Source organism: Microtus oregoni, unplaced genomic scaffold (genome assembly GCF_018167655.1).
Source record: "Microtus oregoni isolate MIOR12 unplaced genomic scaffold, Mior012 000148F_ref0000004, whole genome shotgun sequence".
NCBI lineage: Eukaryota > Metazoa > Chordata > Mammalia > Rodentia > Cricetidae > Microtus > Microtus oregoni.
Window position 1 is genome coordinate 752,476 of NW_024544798.1, and position 20,982 is coordinate 773,457.

Consider the following 20,982-nt stretch of genomic DNA (forward strand, 5'->3'; position numbering starts at 1 on the left):
ACCCACAGGGTGGAAGGAGAGAAATGACTCTTACAAGCTGCCTCTGACCTTCACACGTGTGCATGCCTGTCAGCCTTCACACGTGTGCATGCCTGTCTTGCCAGTAAAGAGTGGATTAATAACTCATGAAAAAAAGACAACTAATGGCGGGCTTTTCAGAGACTAGGGAGAGAAAGTCTTCCACGGAAAGATTCCTAGATGGGGAACCCGGATTCGGAGAGTCTTTCTGGTCTTTGTGGCTCTCTAGGACTTCATAGTTCTCTGAGGGCATCTTTAGAGACATGTTCTTTAATTGACTCTCCTCCAAGCTCTCCAGAACCCCAGAGCCGCTGCTTTGATGTGAAGCCAGGCAGCTGTTGGGTGTCCTCCAGGCTGCTCCATGGTCTGCTCCCTGAAGGCAGTCATCCAGCATAGCTGGAGATGGCAGGGCTGTGCCGTGTGACCATTGAAGGAAATCACTGAGGAAGCCAGATCCCTGCCCCCTCATGGAGAGGATGAGTCAGCTGTATGTGGGGTGGCTTCAGGAACGCTGAGTCAGGCAGGAGAGGACAGAGACCACATGGTCTGGTCAGTCTTGGTGCTAGGGAGAAGAAGGGACTGGGGGACGAAGAGAACTCAGATTTCTGAGCAGGTTGATTATAAAGGCCTTATTTGAAGAAGACCTTTGGGAGTCTGGGGGCCTGAGTCGGTGGCAGACTGCTTGCCTAGCATATGTGAGACTCTGTCATCCATCCCCGGATCCATCTCACAGAAAGACCTGGACAGAGCTAGAACAGCGCAGATCCCCGCAGAAAGAAGAGCTGGGGAAAGGGCTCAGAGGCAGAAACAGACAAGAACAGAGGGACTGACGTAGTGAGTGGGAGGAAGATGGATTGGAGGCCATTGAAGGCTGTTGTAACTGCACTAGCTGCCACTGTGAAGGAGATGGAAAGCCATGAGAAGTTCTGAGGCAGAGTGACGAGACATGATTAGGGTTAAATAGGTCACTATCACTTCTGTGTTGAGGCACGGAAAGGGAAAGGCAGAAGCAGGGGGCCTGGACAAGACCTTTCACTTCTCAGTGGCTAAGACCTCCATATCTGAAGGGAACAGGCTGGGCTTGTTTAAGACCCTAGGTTCCTGTCACTGTTTGAGCTGTGTCTGGTGAGGAGGGAGCGATGGCTTGTGTCTTTGTGTAGCCGGCATGCCCAGCCTTCTACACATCTGGAGTGCAACAGACCAGAGATTTGGGCATCTCTGTTGGCAGTCAGTAAAAGGCGTTCTTAGCCATGTGGGAGCAGAAGTCCAAGGCCCTCAGCAGGGATAATGCTACTTCTTACTCTCCTGTATTTGAGCAGAGACAGGCTTGGATGCTGAATCTCAAGGCATGTCAGCGCAAAGAACCTTCTGTAGATGATGGTCAGATCTTTCAAAGTCATTACTTTTGCAACAATTAAAGAGCTCCAGAAGGTATTTAGGGCAAGATCACACTAGTAATACTCATTGTTGTTTCCCTGATATCTGGCTGCCTAATGCATGAGAAAACACCTAACATTTAATGGACCTGCTGAGAAAAAGTGGTGGCTAGAAAATGCCAGGCAAGGCCATCAGCGCCTCCAGCACCGTATCAGCCACACTGTGTGCTCAGCCAAGACCACCAGCACCTCCACCACTGTATCAGCCACACCGTGTACTCTGCCCAGTCAACACCACCAGCACTTCCAGCACCGTATCAGCCACACCGTGTGCTCTGTGCCCAGTCAACACCACCAGCACCTCCAGCACCATATCAGCCACACCGTGTGCTCTGCCCAGACAACACCATCAGCACCTTTAATACCGTATCAGCCACACCGTGTATTCTGCCCAGTCAACACCACCAGCACCTCCAGCACCGTATCAGCCACACCATGTACTCCGTGCCCTCAGCTGGACCTGGGCTCCTGGACATGGACACTAGGTCATACTTCCTGTCACCTCCTCAGGAGCTTTGCTTCCAGATGCCCCAACCTCAGGATACAGCATCCCGCGATCTGTCAGCAACACTTCCTGGCTCACTACTCTCTGCATTTCCTTTTCTTCCCAGTGTTGACACTGCTGTGGCCTCTGGCTTGATCTTTAGTTTATCTGTCCACTTTCACAATCAGAGTGATACCATAATTTGCTTAAATATACTGCCATGCTCAATTTGTTTCCAGCCCCCAGCTTCTCCAGAGTTCAGACGGACATACCCGTTTAGTACTTAACATCTTCTCTTCAGTCTGATATACTCTAGTTTCTCTCCAGATGGTGTAAGTCTTTGCCCTTTGAAGAAAATCTGTAGTGTGTATCTCAAAGTGGAGTCTGCATCCCCTCCGCCCCACCATGCTCCACCCTGGTCTTTCCCATCCTACTGAATGACTTTCTTTGATACCATTTTGCAAGCTATAACAGTAGAAATTGTTCCCGATGGTTCTCCTTTTCTCACTTCTCACAGGTAATTCAGCAGTAAATATTGATTTTACCCTCAAAGCGTGACCTGTTCTCACTAACCATCTGATGTCCAACTCCTATAGGGGCTTTGTAACTGGACCCTGTTCTGCTGTTGTCCCACAACCACCCATTCTTAACACAGCACTCTTGGGAGAACTGAAGCTTTAGAATGTCACCTCTGTTAAAAGCTGCACAGGCTCCACCCCCATTGCCATCCCCTCTCTTCTCCCTGAAATCCTTGTTTGGAACTTAGCCAGTTTGCTGATTCTTGGCTTTAGGCCACTCCACCCCTTCTGTCCCAGATGCTTTCAGCCTCCCACAGCGAGAGCAGGGAGCTCTCAGGCTGCTCAGCTCTTCCGTGGAATCTGAAGACCTGAAGGGAGAGAAGAGTCCACTTGCCTCCCTCTTAAAGAACACTGATTGCGGATTAGATGTAGGGAGATATAAAGGAATTATTTCCTTTTGATCTCGCATCCTGAGTCTCTCTCTGTCTCTCCCCAACTGTCTCCCTACTCCCCTTTCTCCCTCTCCCCCTTTCTCCCTCTGTAGCTCATGATGGCTTCAGATTGGTGAGTCTCCTGCCTCAGCCTCCAGAGATACAAAGATTACAAGTATGCACTCCCATGCCTGGCCTCTTTAGCTTTGACCAAGGTTTCTGGTTCTCTTTTAGAAGATGTGTCTTGGTTTTTTCTGTTCCCAGAAGTTGAGTAAAATGAAGAATCGTTTGCAGAAATCAGAAAGAGGCAGCACAGGCATGTGGACCCTGGGGAAAGGGAAGCCACTGGGAAGGCCTGCTTTCTTTCTGGGAGCCCATCCCCCCTCTGCAGTGGAGGGAATTGAGAGTATAGGCACAGGAACAGGGAGGGGCTGAAGAGGCAGAGGCAATCAGATGTCACCTGGCAGAGCTCCAGAGGAAAGGGTACTCTGCAAGCCCCAAAGCAAACCTGACTCTGGCTGTTTAAGTAGAGTCCACGGCTGAGTTCCAAGCCATGAACAAATGGGCTGGAATTCCACACCCAATAGCCAGAGAGCTGACATGGGTGGGGAGAATGAGCTGTAACCACCAAGAACTGAAAGGCCTTGCTGGCACTTGAAGCCTCCAGTAAGGACCACAGAAGTGAGTCTCTTCAGCCATAAATAAATAGTCTTATGGTAAAGTTCCTGTGCTACACTCCTAGGACACCTGAAGAATGACCCAAGCTGATAGGCAATAGCTTAAGCCCCATCTGCATAAAAGCTCTCTAGAAGGAAGACCATGTGGTTGACGATGGCTTGTCTCTGCCAAAGCTCAGGTTGAGGCTTGGTGCCCAGTGGGCCAGAGTTGGGAGGTTAGGCACAGCAGGGGGTGTTGGGCACCGGCGTGAGTTAATGTCTTCCTCCTGTTAGTGACTTATTGCTCCTGTGGATGAATGAGGAAGGTTCTTGTCAAGGGGATCTCAGGAAGGGGTTCTCATGGGGTGATTTGCCTCCAGTATCTTCTTTCCCACATTAGGGTTCATGGTCAGTCTTACTTGCACCCCCTTTTGTTGCACCCTGTGTTGTGTTGAAGCAAGGTCAGGGAGCATCTCACGCACTTGGCTTCCTCCCACATTCCACGCTGAGGTCCTGTCCAATGCAGCTGCCCTGTGTTAGGTACTCCCTCCACAACAAGAGCCAAAGGAACCCTCTTTGCTTTATGGATTACCCAGCCTTAGTTTTTCTATTATAGCAACAGAAACGGACTCAGGCAATAAAACTCAGCTGTTCAACACAATATGTGAAGTACTACGGATCAACCTTGATAAATGCCAGTTTCTAAGAGAAAGAGCAGTCTGTGGAAATTACACGGAAATGACAGTCAAGACTTAAAAGGTATCATAAATATATACAATATATTCAAAAAATATAAACACATTGGGGAAGGAAATAGACAATATAATGATATAAAAAGAATTGAGAGTTATAAAAATATGAATTTCACAAATTGAAGTCTACCTGAAATGAAAACAGTTCATTTGGATTAAAATTCACAGGCATGGTAAACAAATCAGCAATATGAAGCAGAGAAGGCATGGGATCAAAGAAAAGAAGCAAGACTTCACTGTTCTGCCATAGTCTACACAGCCCTGGCTAGTATGCAACTCACTCTGTAGACTAGGCTGGCCCTGAGCTCAGAGATCCGCCTGCCTCTGCCCAAGTCCTGGGATTAAGGCGTGCACCACGATATCTGGCAACAACACGATTCTTTCTTTCTTTCTTTCTTTCTTTCTTTCTTTCTTTCTTCCTTTCTTTCCTTTTTTTAACAGTTGAAATATTTATGCTCCCTGATCTTGCTTCAAAATAACAGAGGTGAAGGAAAAGGGGAAGCGAGCAAGGTTGGCCATGAACCCTAATGATGGGAGGCTCATCTGGTTCATCTTTGGAGTTTCATATTTTTTTTGAATTAACTGTAATAAACATTTTGCAATTTTCCCCTTTAGTAAGAAAGTGAAGTCTTTATTATGCATTAAACTTGGCAAGGAAGAGGTCACTGTGAGTGGGCTTTTATCTTCTCCAACACATCTGAGGTGTGCAAGTCCTTAAACTCAGCTCTGCTTTGATGACCGAGAGGGGAATCAGGCTGTGTAAGTCAGAGGCCTGCTGACTGGAGCTGCGTCTCTCCCTGGCTGTGTAAGTCAGAGAAGAGGCCTGCTGGGTGGAGATGCAGCTCTCCTGCTTCTCTAATGCTCTGACTTCTAGGATGAGCCATAGGAGGCCTCAGGAGGAAGTCATGGCTCAGGAGGCTAAGCATTAACTGTATTTGTTTAAAGGAAGAGATCTTGTACTCACTGCAGTCTGGGGTACAGGTAGGAAAATGGGGTGAGTACAGAACTTGCACTGTAAACACATTTTTACTCAAACTGTAGAATGTTCCTTTACATTTTGTGAATTTATGTCTCTGTGATTGGTTTAATGAAGCCGACTGGCCAATAGCTGGACAGGATAAGGTTTGAAGGAGAGACAAACAGAATGCTGGGAAGAAGGGCAGAGTCAGAAGGGGTAGTGAGCAGACACGGAGAAGCATGCTGTACTGAGAAAAGTTACCAAATCACATGACAAGTTGTAGATAAAATTATGGACTAATTGAAAATGTAAGAGTTAGCTAGTAATAAGCCTGAGCTACTGGCCGAGCATTTATAATTAATATTAATCCTCTGTGGTTACTTGGGAGAGACTTATGGGACAGAAACTTGTGCCTACAATAAACTCAGTGTGTGAATATCTGAAAGTACCTACTGTTAAAATGTTTGACTTTTTTTAAACCCAGGATGTCCAGTGGAGACCTGGACTAGATTCTGAACCGTAAAAGGCCATAACCTAACCCATACCAGGCTTCAGTGTCTCTTTTCAGAGTTAGGGTCAATGACTCCACGATGAAGCCACAGGCTTGTCAGGTGGTCACATGACCCTGAGAAGCATGGCATGCTGTTCTGACTGCCTTAAGTCAAAACATCCTCCTCTGTGGTTCATGTAGGGTCCATGTTTCCAGTTGATCTCAGCTTGGGCACCCATTATGCTCTCTGGAAATTCAACTCTTGTGACCTTTTTGGGCTACATGTTAGTACAGGCCATGTGTTGCAGAACTTTTACATATCTGTTCATGATTTTGCTGTTTGATGGCATAAACACTTTGATCCTGAATATTTTTTTAAAAAGGTTTAATTATTTTATTATATATAGTGTTCTGCCTGCATGTATGCCTGCAGGCCACAAGAGGGCACCAGATCTTATTATAGATTGTTGTGAGCCATCACGTGGTTGCTGGGAATTGAACCCAGGTCCTCTGGAAGAGCAGCCAGTGCTCTTAACCGCTGAGCCATCTCTCCAGCCCTGAATACTTTTTTGACTTAATACTTACAAACATGGTGACAATTATACAAATATTAAACTTTGCCACCAAAGCAAAATCTGGGTGAATGCTGTTGAACCAATTTAATTAATGGATCAACTCTTGCTACGACATAAATTTATTTCAGTTATCTTTAAACTTTCACTTTACTAAAAATAGCCCCATTAAATTTGAATCTTTGCAATATGAAGCTTTCCATTTATTAAAGTTTTGCTTATTATATTATTGATAATAGCTTCAGCACATTTTCAATATTTTCCTTGAGACATTTCCCCTCCTATTATCTATCTGCAGGTTTTAGTGTTAGAAATTAAATTAACAGCAATTTTCTACATTCAAATTAGCCATTTATTGTCCAGACAAACCTTGACAGCATAAAATATCACCACAGATAGGAATCTTACAACCTTTTTAGCGCACTAATTTAAACAAATAATGTGTGTTACTCTCTGTATTGATTAGGCTATTTTTTTTCATAATGGCATAAGCTAGTGTCTTCTGGGAAGAGGGAACCTTCATTTCCCAGGCAAAGCCACCTTATAATCACAATCAGTACACTGTATGGAAGAGTACCTAGTGGGTACCCCCCAAACATTTCCTTTCAAAATTGGGGTTTCTGTGCCACTTGTACACCTCTTGACTTTTGCGTTGGCTGGTGCATCAGCCCAGAGTGTGCACAGCAGAAGGGGAGTCTAGAAGGCGTTGTCAGTCAGGAGCGAAAGAGGTGGCTTACCTAAGACCCACTTCATGATGAGCATCTCCGTCCAGGAGAACTGCGTGGTTTTCACTCTGAAGATCTGTTTGGGGTAGTCTGTGAAGGTCTCATTGGGCAGGGTCTTAACCCCCTCAAAGCGGTCAGATGCGTTCACGACCAACAGTCCCAGGAAGATGGTAAACGACACGGCATGGGCTACAAACTTCATGAAGGGGCTCCTCAGGGTTCGTCCTAGCTGGAGACAGAGTGTGCACAGGACAGGTCAGGAGGGCACGGTTCTCTGTGACACATCACTTTACTGCACAAAACCACACATTAACCAGAGAATCTCCCATCTTGGGCAGAAGCCAGAAGGGACACAGGCATTGTCTCTTGTACTTACACATGAGTGGCTGTTTAACTAGATCTAAGTTCTACTGACTTCCAAGGTTTTTTTTCTTCCTGTTTATAGGTCTTGGGGAGGGTTCAAGGGAGTAGAGCACACAGACACATAATCAACTTACGGCTGTTGGCCTAGGTCCCCTCAGCCTCATGGGTGTGATTTTACACCCTTCAAACCTGAGAAAACAGTGCTAAACAGAACTACAACTTGAAAGTGCATGTTGTTTTGTACACTTGCCTGGGCTGCAGGCTCAGATAGTTCACTTTCCATCTTTCTTGTATGTTGATAAATTTACTTAGAACCACATGGATCCTGCTGAGGCTTTAGCTACACTTCCAAGAAATTTGATGCACCTTGATATGTGGATTTTTGTTGTAGTTTTTCTTACTTTTGATTCATTTTCTACTCAGGGATTATTTGCTTTGCAATCACATGGGACTCTTTTTTTTTTCTTGCTTGCTTGAAAAACATTCTAGGGCAGAGAAGTAGAGTCAGCGTTTTAAGGCTAGCTGATGCTCCGCAGGGAGAGCCTGTCTCAGCAGACATCTGTAATTTTACAGCAGCATTTACAGAATGCAGGCTTTATGCCACCTCTCAAACCTCACTGGTTTCTCCTTGGGGCCCAATAATTGGTGTGATTATTTCCAGTGCATCTGGAATGAGCCGGAATTCACCTTCCTGGGGAGCAAGCATTGGGAGCACCTTCTCTGTCTAATGACCTCCAGCTAAAGTTCTTTGTCCTGATGAGATCACACACATCCCCACCAGGCCACCTTCATCTCTCTCACCAAGTCTGACCCTTCCCCCAGGCATTGGCTGCCCAGCTTCTCCAGTGTGGATTCAGTTGTGACACTCTGTTATGAGGATTCAGTGACTGACGATTTGACTTTCACACATCCCCTCACTTAGGAGTCCTGGAGCAGATGTCACCTGGGGGACTGAGTACTGGCCTGACCAATGGTGGACATTCGTCTACTGCAGGGTCTCTATGGTAAGATCCCCAATGACTGCTGTGGTCAGCATACTGTTTGTGTGTTAGCTGGCTTGATGATGTTCTTCTAAGTATGTGCCGCCTAGTAACTACCCCTAGTCATCAGTGTAACATGAGTTATAATTATTCTGATGTCATAGAGAACACTGATAGGAATTTTATACAAGGCTGAGTTTTATCTTTCTAAAATAGTCATGACTGAGGTTCAGACGTTAGGAGTCCCTGACCATGGAGAAAGTCACTGGTGCCCACATGTTTATTTCCTGAAGACACGCAGGGAACAACTTCATAAACCTTCATAAAGAGAGTTCATCTGACGATCATAGGTTCCCACACTCCTTACACATAGCATTTCTATACTTTAAGCTCATATATGTATGTATGTGTGTATGTATGAATGTATCTATATAATATCTATGCTTATTGACTGGTATTTTTGACAAGAGGCAAATATACTAATTTGATACTGCAGAGTAGAAGGATAAACAGTATCTCACATGACTCCAAAAGAATCAAGACATCTGAATTAAATACTGGGATCGAATTTGAATTTTTCAACATTTAGAATACTGCCATCTTGGAGCCTCATTTTGCAACCTTTTGACCTTGGGCTTTTTCTGTGCCCACGGGCCACCCTCCAGTGGCCATCACACTGTGTCTTGTACTGAGTTTTCATAACAGCAAGGGAAGCTGGAGACTCTGGCAGAGGAGCAGACATGGGCTACCAGATCCGTGTCTCCCAGAAAGCCCATCAAAGAAAGATGGAGACACTTTGAGAAGGACACAGCTCTTAAAAGATGGCTGGCAACTTTCCCTGTGGGCTCTCTCTGGGGTCTCCCACTGATGGGCCCTGTGAGAATATGGTGGGGCAGACCGTTTCCATCTCCCTGACTCTCACTATGTGTATGACTAGACCCAAGGTGGCTGTGAGCATCCCTGCAGTCCCTGCTGTAGGAGATTTATCTTCTTTTTGTTATCTTTTCAGGGCATTATTATCTGCTAGCCCAAGATGAGCCTGTAAAAACGACTATGCTTCCTGCAAAATGCAACAAAAACCTCTGACAGTGCCTCCCACTGATTTGGAAGGCTACCCTGGTCTCAGTTTTCACTTGTGGTCGATAGCGAGGGAGTGCGAGGTTAGGAATTGATAGTTCTTCTGCACTTGAAAGCATTCTGTGGGTAAACCGGAGGCAGATGAGACCAAGTCATTTCAGTGGCTCTTTTTCCTTCTTTCCTCCCTTCTTCCTCCTCCTACTCCATCCTCTCTCTCCTCCTCCCACCTCTTTTTCCTTTCCCTGCTTCTTCCTCTCCCTCAACTCTCTCTTTTGAGACAGGTTGGCCTCAACCTCATGGCAGTCTCCTGCCTCAGGAACTGCAAATAGAAGGTTATCCCACTGCACTCAGTATTTATGTGTGTGTGTTTTTGTGTGCATGTGTGTTTGAGTGTTTGTGTGTGTATGTGTCTGAGTGTATTTGTGTGTTTAAGTGTGTGTGTGTGCATGTTATGTTTGAGTGTTTGTGTGTGTGTTTGTGGCTGTGTGTGTGACTGAAATTTCCTGTTTTACCTACAACAATAATTTCTGAAACAGATTACCCAGGGGAAGAACTACTTCCCACAAGTCTACTTGATGAGCCGAGAAAAGGCAAAAGCCCACTTAGTAAGATTTCCCAGCTCTGTAATTGTCAGAGCCAAGTCAAGGTACAGCTGCTGCTGGGGCTTTGGAAGGTGTGGTCACAGCCTACCCTACCTGCAGTCTGAAAATGTGTTGAAGCAGCTCAGTCACTGCTTCGGCCCTGTGAGCGGAGAGCACAGCCGTCACTGTGAGCCTCTGCTGGGATTTGGGAGGTCGAGGCAGGATGATCATGAATTTGAGAGCAGTTTCAGGTTAGCCCTGGGAGGAGATACTCTCTTAAAGAAAAGAATCTGGGCAACTTACAAACAACCTGCAACCCCATCTCCTGGGGAAACAGCATCTTCTTCTGCCTTCTATGGGGACCTGTACCCACATGGTGTCATTCTCATGGACAGACACATCAACAAATGTGAAAGCAATTTAAAAGCAAAAAGCCTAATACAGGCCTCAGGTATCTTCCTTTTATGGCAGTAGACTTATTTTAGAGTGTGAAATTGGGGTGTTTTCATATTACAGTGGGAGACCACACCTGGTTTAGGGGCAGACGAAACACTCGGTGATGGGGGCTTTTACGGTAGGGTTTCTAATGAGGGGAAAGGGAACAGCTGGTGTTTGGCCTGTGGTAGTTGATTTCTTTTTTTCTAGAAAATTCTAGTCAGCTCTAAATATCTGAGTCAAGTCTATTTCAAGTTTAGCCAGCAACTAAGATGTGTACAGTAGGCACCATGGTCGGCACACGGCTGTCCCTGGAGCTGTGTGTACATGTGGCCATCATAGTGACTATGGGCAAATCTCTTCACGGCTGTCCCTGGAGCTGTGTGTACATGTGGCATCGCAGTGACTATGGGCAAATCTCTTGACCTGTATACGCTCAGTTTCAATCACAATGCCATGCATTTGTGGCAATTAAGTTGATTAGTGTCTCAGTTTCTTCTATAAAATGGGATTGAAAAGATAAAATCTTCCTGTGGTTAGTTAGGGTAAGCAATGACTGATGTAACAGACACGAAATAGCACCTCCTCAGTAGAGAGTTCTTGACCGAGGGCACTGAGGGCGAGGGAACCCTCCCTCCCAGTGCGGAGCCTAAGAAACTTGACTGACTCTTTTAGAAAAATATCTTTAGATTTATTTATTCTATACAGATGACCTTTTTTCCTATGTGTATGTCTGTGCATCATGGGAGCCCGGTGCTCTCAGAGGTCAGAAGACTGTGTTGACTCCCCTGGGACCTGAGCTGCCATGCGGATGCTGGGAACTGAACCCCAGTCCTCTCCATAGCAACAAGTGTTTGCCCCACTGCACCATCGCTCCTGCTTTGGCTGAGCCTTGACGAGCTTGTCTGCAATGGCTCACGGAGGACCCATGCAGGGTCTTCGTGTGTGCTGTGAACCTGTTTGGAGTGGACACTAGAGGGGATAAAGACAAAACAGCCCCCGAGAGTTGGCCCTTCCCTTCAGGGCTACTGATTTCCTAGTGGGGAGGCATGGGTTAAAATGATGGTAAAAGCTAAATAAGAAGGGACAGTGTGGGGGTCAGAATGTGTCTGCAGTGGGGTGACTTGCCTCTGACATGTCCTAGTCCTATCCCAGCAGGGTGCCTGCTGCTGGCCTACCTCTTTTTTTTTAAATATTTATTTATTTATTATGTATACAATATTCTGTCTGTGTGTATGCCTGCAGGCCAGAAGAGGGCACCAGACTCCATTACAGATGGTTGTGAGCCACCATGTGGTTGCTGGGAGTTGAACTCAGGACCTTTGGAAGAGCAGGCAATGCTCTTAACCTCTAAGCCATCTCTCCAACCTCTGGCCTAGCTCTTGGGACTCGGTGGCAGAAGTATTGGCAGTGGAAGAGGAACACTGGTCAGCTGACACAAATGTTCCTTCCATTGCTGTGACAGAAAACTGCTGTGTGATTTTCTGTAGTGGAGGGAGGCTTGCTTTCTAGTAGAGATGAATGTGGGGGAGTCTGTTCTCTTGTGGTTGGCGCCTGGGCAGTGTGGAGTGCGGACTCCTGCTTCTAACCACAAACTTGGTCCAGCAAAGCCGAGATCCTTCAGATCTGCTGACTCACCCACCCTGTCCTCCCTAGATACCTGTTTGGGGCGGGGGAGGGGAGTGCCTACAAGCACTTGGGTATTCTGAACAGGAGCTGTGCAGCAGGCTTTAGACTGCACACTGCAAGGGCATCCCGGTGGGTCTGGGAAATGTTTATAGTTTTCCCCATCCGATTGCTGGGACTACTTTTGTCAATAACTGAGCAGTGATGGTAACAGAGGAAGTAGCTCCTCCCGGCTCTCCTTCACCTGGACTTGTGCCTCCCCGCACACTGCCCTGGTGCTGACTCTGATCCTTCCTGCTGATGAGACGCTGCCTGAGGTCTCAACAGGTATTCAGCCTAGCTTAGGATTCGAAGAGGACCGGAAACTGGTTAATCAGCAGTGAAGGCCCTTTGCACAGGAGCCCTAGGAATGACTGAACTCAAGCTGACATTTTCAGGAACTCACTGGCCTTCCTGGCCATACCCGTGTTGGTGACGACAGTGAGGAACGATGAACAAAGTCTCTATTAATTTTTTCTCGATCCTGGAAAGCCTGCCCCTTACCCATGTCTGCACTCACCTTCGCCTGCACACGCCTGTCACTTGCTCATGCTCGTCAGGTGACAAATTAGCAAGCTGAACTGCTATTGATACACCTGGCTGCATCATCTCTTTTCTGAACTGCTATTGATACACCTGGCTGCATCATCTCTTTTCTGAACTGATATTGATACACCTGGCTGCGTCATCTCTTTACTGAACTGCTATTGATACACTTGGCTGCGTCATCTCTTTACTGAACTGATATTGTATTGATACACCTGGCTGCGTCATCTCTTTACTGAACTGATATTGTATTGATACACCTGGCTGCATCATCTCTTTACTGAACTGATATTGATACACCTGGCTGTGTCGATCTCTTTATTTAACTCTGTTTCTTAGGGACCCCCAAACTTAAAATGTAATAGTAGAAAAGACAGGTTTAGGAGTTCAATAGGAAATTAATGAGTTCATCTCAGAAGGCTAATCTGATAACTTGAGTGTTGGTAGTTGTCTAGGAAGAGAATGCACCATTCGGTTGGGAACAGAGCCTCTTAGCAGTCACTACATGCTGATGGACATGATCCAGTTAGTGAAGTTTGGCAGTGACATTTTACAAGTCCATCTATAAATGGATATGGCAGTCTATTATCTAGGCACGTGATAATGTCATTGGAACATGGAATCCCTGGAACGACATTGTGTTTTCATGAGACTACAGAAATAGCTGTGAAGGCGGTGACCTCACTGGAAGATCAGCCTATGAGACTCCTCCCAGTGCCTCCTCCTGAGAGGACATGGTTCTCTGTGCATCAGGAGCCCTTAGAACTGGCTGGCTTTGTCACAAGCAAGATCTGACCTCTCTGAAATTCCCAGCAACATCTCTGCCAAACTTGAAAAGATTTTTTTTAAGTGGTAGAAGGAAAGACTAAAAATATCTTGACTCTTTTATCTGTCCCTTAGCTGCCTCAAAGCAAGCTTGACAAACACTTTAATGAGGGACTCTTGCCTTGTAATGAGTGATGCCACTGAGAGTCACCCTGTGTGACAGACTCAGGCCTGTGGGTCACGTGTCCACTGTACCCCCGCCCAGTGGTACTTAGACGTGGAGTCTCGTAAATGTGCTGAAAGGACAAGTGGCTTCATGATCAGCTTATATTTGTCACTAGTGTTTTATTTCTTTGGTCTTAGTGAAAGATTTTGGAGCACTAACTGTCAATCAAGTTTCTGAAGAGAAAAGGAAGCCCCAGTCAAACGCTCGATCTTGCGGCAGTAATTTCTCCGTGCTGTTTCGGAAGATGACTGTGGCTCTACCTTCCATGGCCATGCTGTGCTAGCTTTCCGGGTTTCCTGGGCCTGGGATGCCCAGAATGCTCTCCCCACAAATAGACCTTTTCAGGGGTGGGCTTGGACATGTGTATGTTATTTGTGAGTCTTCTCAGATCTACCACAAGTTTACGAAGAATTAGATCTTTCACAAGGCACCTGGCAGAGAGAGGTGCAGATGTTTGCTGGTGTTCGCTAGCCCTGGGCTCCTGGAAGCTGTCCCAGTCAGTTTTGTTAGGGTGGGGGAACTGGTAGCAGTTCCTCAGTCATGTTATTTTAATGACTGAACTCTCAGGAGTGTGCTTGAAGACCCAAGAGAGTAAATGCAGATGTTCCTGGCCACACAGGTTCTATGCGTGTGTGTATGTGTGTGTGTGTGTGTGTGTGTGTGTGTGCGTGTGTGTGTGTGTGTGCATGCATGTAGTTTGGGCAGGGGTGTTTCAATCCATTACAGACTACTTGGTTGCAGCTTCAAGACACAGCATGAAGACATGTGCCTGAAGCCTGTGGCCCACGACACTCCAGTTCAGGTCTAGCCACTCTCTGACATTTTAAAAAAGGACAGAAAATAAAACCAAATAAAATCCTGACCATGCCCACATATATATTGTTTGGAGAATTTTGACTTAGAAGTCAATGACATGAGGCTGCCATAGAAACAGGACTCTCAGTGTTGAGGACACACAGTTCAGTCTTGGAGTTTTCTGTCTGTGGGAGAAGCTTGCTCCGCCTCGAGGACTGCTTACCTACACCGAGGCACTGAGTTCCCTTCCTGGCTGCTTTGGTCGCGGGGGAGGGAGCAGCAGTCTGAATTCCTGGCCTCACCATTCTGACCCGAGTGTCCCACTAGTGGACTTGACAGGAGAGTCAGCTCAGTGGCGACACGGTGCTAACTGCATTAGCTGCTCAAGGTGTCTGTGGAGCAGTCTCCCTGTAGACTCCTGTGTTCTTCTCTGCTGAGCGCTGGTCACCTGAGCTCAATGCCTTTCAAAATGCGTCCCTAGATAAATGTAGTTTGAGAGCCTTGAAGATAATCTTAACCCCATGGGGCATGTTTCAAGGCTTCTTAATGATTTGGTGTTTGGGGCACAAACTCTTCCTGGAGCTGGAGTGTGGGTGCTTTCCGGTCCTAATGCCTGGGCCATGAGGAAGGTGGAGCCCACAGCGGCACAGGCGTCAGAGAACCTATAGGGCCATTCCTCTTCTCACCTCTGCCTTTCTGATATTCCTCCCTAGGCACAAATTCAGTCCCATACTTTCTAGATGCTCCTCCCATTTCTTCTTGCAGTCTATTTCATTGGCCATGTGGACCAGAACCTCCTGATGGAGGCTGACGGACGTTGCAGCGAGTCTGCAGGGCCTGGCATGAGCTGTGCTCAGCCCTCAGCCCTCTGGGTCGCTCTCATTTCTGAAGTGGTTCCTGAAGCTCACGTGTTCTAATGCAATCAGGGAGTGAAAAGGACTATCCCAAGAAGAACATATAGCAGAGGAAGTCCTCAGGGAGCAATGGCTGTTCCTACACCGTGATGACGGTGTGCTGTGAGCTGGAGCACACATTCAACACGCTGTAGGTGTAGAGGGAAGGGACTTTGGCTCTGTCCTGCTGCTTATCCATTCAGTGATGCCCTGCAGGTCATAACAGCCCATCTCTCACCTGTCTTTCCCTCTAAAAACTGATAATTAAAGACAGATTTTGAGATCTTTTTTCTCTTTTTGTGGATTTTCTACTTTTCCTTGGTCTATCAGGGCTTCTCTCCCTCTTCCTCCTCCCTCCTGCCCCCTCTTCCTTCTTTCCTTTTCATCTTCCTTTGTGGTACTGGGGCTCAAACCCCGAGTCTATGTGCTCTAGGCAAGTGCTTCCCCCAGCTCCAGCTCCAACTTAATACTTGAACAACACAGGAAGAATTCTGCCGCTGACTTAAAGGAAGCGCTAAGAAAAGAGAAGAAATAACTGCAAACGACATGCACACCTTAAGCAGTTTGTACCTTGCTGCACGGAGCAATCCAATAGGCTATGGCGAGAAAAGGGAGGCCTATGGAGACTCCAAAGACAGCCAGGAATTTCACAGCGATAGACTGTTGACGTAAGCCTGAGAGATTTTCATACCACATGGTAAGCAATTGCTGCTGACAGTTAGGGTGAGCAACGAACTGTAAAAACAAAACAAAAACAAAAACAAAATGCAAACAGGAAAATGGCGTCATAGCACTTGAACAGTACACAACCCAGGAGGAACATTGGAGCCGGGGAAGCCATGGCAAGCACCGGAGGGAGGGCATGGGCTTGGGTGGGGCTTCTGACCTGGGGATGCTGAGGCCAAGGCCAGAGCCTCCTCAGAACGACTGATCAACCAGGGCCTGAAGAAGTCTCAGATTTAGGAAAGGGCAGCTTTGAGGTGAATGTTTGTCGCTCGTCCAAGCTGGTCGTCTGATCAGAGAGACTATCTTGGCACAGAGCTCAGGACCAAGCTACACAGTGTAAATCACTAATAGCTTTGGGAGTAAGGATTTTCGCTTTGAATTGTACTTTACCATTGGTTAGCTGGGTGCCCCTGGACAAGCTACTTAACCTCAATATTCTCACAGGCAAAGCAGGGTTTATCACACTGTCTTGGGGATTAAGTGAGGGATTATGTTTCCTGTGCAGCCGAGGAAAATGTTCACAGCATCTCCAGAAACCTTGGGAGAACTCTACAGAGCTTCCCCACTGATCCGGTGCTGGGCGTGGCCTGTGGTGTGCTTCTGTGCTGGGATACTGACACAGTGCGCCTCCATGTAGGGGCTTCCTTTGGGGTCGTCACTCACCTCCTTCTGGAACTGTTGGTTCCAATGGTTAAGTTATAAATGAACCTCTAGTGGCCATTTTATCCCCAGTTTGGTACTACTATTGGACTGTGGTCCCTAAAGTTTTGTCCCTTGGGTATTTGGGGCTCTGCTGACAGGCAAGGATGCACTTAGTGGGTGGTTCCTTTTAACTGGGGTCACATGGACACCTAGCAGGCACTTCCTTATAACTGGGGTCACATGGACATTGCTCTTACTGTGTAAACTTATTCTCCAAACAAGCCAGTTAAAGGAGAAAGACCGGAAGAGTGAAGATATGCCAATAGGGCCATGGTGGTGTTTATCCCTGTCTGGGGCTCTCCTGAGCTATGCTTAGATGTGCAAAGATGTGTCTTTGTAGACAGTCTTCCTTATTCTGCTCCATCTAGCACATTGACTGAGTTGCTGTCACTAAAACCGTCTTTTCCTGTGGATAGTTGTTGCTTCCTGGCCATCTGTTGAGCTGACCCTGGGTCCTGGCAGAGAAAACTGATAGTAAGCAGTATTTAAGCTAAAAACTTTGAGAAAATTTGGTGTACTTGTTTTTGTCCATGGCAGACAGAAGGCATTGTTCGCTGTTGGCAGGCCCATCTGGTGGCCCCGCTGAGTAGTCCCATGAGAGAGAAGACAGACTGGGCATCCCTTACAAGCTTCCCCACTGCTTAGCCCAAGCGTGATGGACTCCATTCCCTCCCATTGGCTTCACTGGGTGTTGAGGAACGAGCATGCACAATGACTGAGAAATGCATGGCATTCCCTCTTCATTCTCAGAACAACGTAAATGGAGTTATTGGAAATTCTCAGTGCAGATGGCGGTGTGCATATATCTCCATCTTTGGGAATTTACAGCCTCAAAAGACCATCTGTAAGGATGCTGGCTATGGCTGTTTGACCCCCATGATACTGCTACCCGAGTATTAAATGCAGTGAGGCTTCTTGTTGCATTATCAGATTCACAGTGGCCATTGTGGTCTCCCCTTCAAGGTTCTCCGAGACTGAGGGAGATACCACTGCTCTGATACCCTGGCCCCTTGCCTCCCAGAGAAGTGGATCAAGTAACAGGAAATCATGTAGATGCTACTGGAATTCTCTGGGTCTAGTTCTAACATGGATCGAGAGCAGAATGCTGGGTAAACACAGGGGCAGTCATTTCCAGGACTCTGCCTTTGCTGGGCGCTGAAATGGTCCTGTTCTGGAGACGTAGTCCTAACAGAGTGTGGGGCTTATGCCCACGAGAGAGTAGAGGAGGGTCACATGACTCCCCTGTGGCGCTCTCTACACTGTCGCTGCCTTGGAAGGCTCTCACCATGCTTACATTAGCCTCTGTTGGGAGATCCTACTCCATGACTTCTGTGACTGAGCAGCAGGGTTCTGAGAGAATAAGTGTGAGCCATCTACCCCCATGTTCTCCTGCTCACCTGACAGCAAGACAGTGGCCTCAACTAAGAGAAGGTGGCTCTTGGGAGCCTGTCTGCCCTTGACCGGAGCCTGTCTGCCCTTGACCAAACCTTGGCTGATTCTCATAAGGCACATTCATTTCCCCGCAATAAAGCAACCTAGCTTCCAGTTTGCTATTTATTTCTAGATAGACTTTATAATCCGCTCCTGGGAAGTTGACAGCAGCTAATAGCTGAAGCCAAATTGATGCTCGCCTGTCTGTGGGCACTTTTCTATATTCATGGCAGGCCTCAGAAGATAACTTGGTGACAGATAATTCAGTGTGTATCACAGAATTTTCCTTCTGTTATTCTACAGCACAGGAAAATATCACCCCTGTTCCAAGGAGGTTAAGAGTAAGAAAAGAAGTTGACCATCGGAACACAAAGGAACTCTGCGCAAGGGTACAAAAACACAAAACAAAAGCAGGAAGAAGAGCTTCAGAAGCAAGGTCAGAGGAGGCTCAGTGGAAAAGCCCACAACTAGAATAGGATGGAACTCAGGAGATGGGTGTAGGTTTGGGCTTGCTTCCTTTGTTATCTAACTCACAGAGGACGGCATGAGCAAAAGGCACACTGTGCTTAGAGCGTTGCCTGAGCCATTCCTGCCCCCATCACTCTGGCCTGGAGCATGGGGAAGAACTGATATGATTGCCTTGACTTTTCTGGTGAATGCCAAGTCTGTCATGAGCTGGAGTTGAGTGTTTAAGGTGGGTTTACGTGAGGCCAAGCGGCTTTGTGGGAGAAGCGAGGCCCAGCCAGATCTGTAATTGGATGAAACTCTGCAGAGAGTGGGTGCTGCAGCGGAGAGAAGGCAGACCACCAGGAGAGCAGCCTGTGACACTGAGACCAAATTCTCCCGACAAGGGACCGGGATTCACCTGCCTGAGAATAGGACCCCAAGGGCATGAAAGACCAAATGTGCTTGATTCTAGTTCTCAGATCTATCCCAAGCCTATTATCCTGGCCGCCCACTGGCACCACAGTTATTGTTAATGGAATGTTTGCATTCAAAACTACTTTCTGCTAAAGCCTCATTCAAACGCGCTCCCCTCAGGTATGGCTGGCCTGCTGAGGCTGTGAGGCTCCTTTGTGTTTGCAGGGACTCCTGGCATGTCTGCTAAACCTTGGCCTGCCCTTTGCTTCTAATTAGTCTGTGGCTTCTTTTCTTTCACACCTCAAAGGAAAATCCTTCCCGTCACTCTTTCTCCTGCTTTCAATTCACCTTTAAGGAAATGGCCAATGTTTAACAATAATAGTTGAAGAGGATCTGCAAGAATCCCTCAACTACCTATTAAATACTCAGGGAACTATATTCCAAGCTATTGACTTCCACAGCCCAGATAAAAGGCCCAGACAAGTCCCGAGGTTTTCCTGGTGGTGGGTGGGAAATGGAGGGCTTGTGGCTGGGCTACCTGGGCTCCGAGTCTGGCCAGATATTTGCCAGCGGGTTGGTCTCTGCTCTTTCCATCTTCACTGTGTTCTCTCACATGGGGCTAGTCATGGGATGAGTGCTGGAAACACTCTGTAAAGGAGTGTTGCTTTACAATGCAGTAAATCAAGACAAGCCAGTAGTGATGTGGAATATTAGTTTAAGATGTGTTACATTTGTTTATGCTGTAGAACATTTGTTTACTGGTGCAAAGATGTGTTACCTTCTTGTATGTTGCATTTGTGTAACTCTGTAAAGCTGTGTTGCTTTGTCTGCCTAAAACATCTGACTGGTCTAATTAAGAGCTGATAGCCCATGGCTAGGAGAAGAGAGGCACCTGATTGGTCCAATAAGGAGCTGAATGACTAATAGCTAAGCAGTAAAGGATAGGTGGGGCTGGCAGGCAGAGAGAATAAGTAGGAGAGGAAATCTAGGAAGAAGGGAGAAGAAGACAAGAGAATGAGGGAGAAGGAGAGATACATGCTTGGGGCCAGAAGCCAGGCAGCTGCAGGTCAGCCAGACATGAGAATTAGTGAAAGTAAGATATACAGAAGGAAAGAAAAGTAAAAATCCTCAAGGCAAAATGTAGATAAAGAGAAACAGGTTAAGTTATAAGAGCTAGCTCTATCCTTATTTTCCAGCTATAGCAGGGCATAAAGACTGTCTCCTACTTCTCAACTCCCAGTTTTTTTTTTTTAAAGTCAACTAGAATTATTTACACAATGTCACAGATTGGCAGGTTTCTGTAAAGACTGTACTTATGGCTCATTATCATCTCTCACCAAGAAATGCTTTTCTGATGAAGACTGTCATTCATGAACCAACTTATGTCTTAGTGGTGGAGGTTCAGGGAACAAAACTAACGGCATTTCACTTGTTCCAGAGCAGGGAGTGGACTGTTAAGTGATGTAGGTGGCAAGAAACTTTGGCTGGCCTTTGGAGGTGAATAGAGCACTGGGATTTAGTGATTTATAAGACATGATCTTCAATCAGGGTAAACTGTCAAGCCATGGTCCTCCCGAAGGTTTAGATGACCATGTCTGTGTTTTCAGTGTCACAAGGAGGACTTTCTGCACAGCTAAGCAGTTCTTTCCACCTCACTTGGAGCTATTTTCTTAACTGACATAAAGGAGAAGTGGACCTGCCTCTAGAAAACTCTCTGGGGTTGTCTGTGGTACTTACCTTCCTGAACCCTTATCTCTAGGCAAGCTCTGCACCTACATTTTCAAGCATGGCCTAAGTAACCACCTCCTGTCTGTTGTCAAATTCCATCCTGCTCCTCCAGATTTTCAGGTCCTAATCAGCCTTCAAGATCTACTTCCCTGCTCACCTTCAAGTCCT

The 20,982-nt window shown here is 46.7% G+C and overlaps 1 protein-coding gene across 1 annotated transcript in view; it reads right to left on the minus strand.

Moving 5' to 3' along the window:
* LOC121444936 (short transient receptor potential channel 7) overlaps positions 1-20,982 on the minus strand; it is a 120,867-nt gene that overhangs the window by 37,656 nt on the left and 62,229 nt on the right. Inside the window, exons 4-5 of the mRNA XM_041646881.1 lie at positions 15,937-16,101; positions 7,053-7,269 (exon numbers count right to left, since the gene is read on the minus strand). Coding sequence (XP_041502815.1) covers positions 7,053-7,269; positions 15,937-16,101 — 382 coding nt within the window. The remainder of the gene's footprint in view (positions 1-7,052; positions 7,270-15,936; positions 16,102-20,982) is intronic.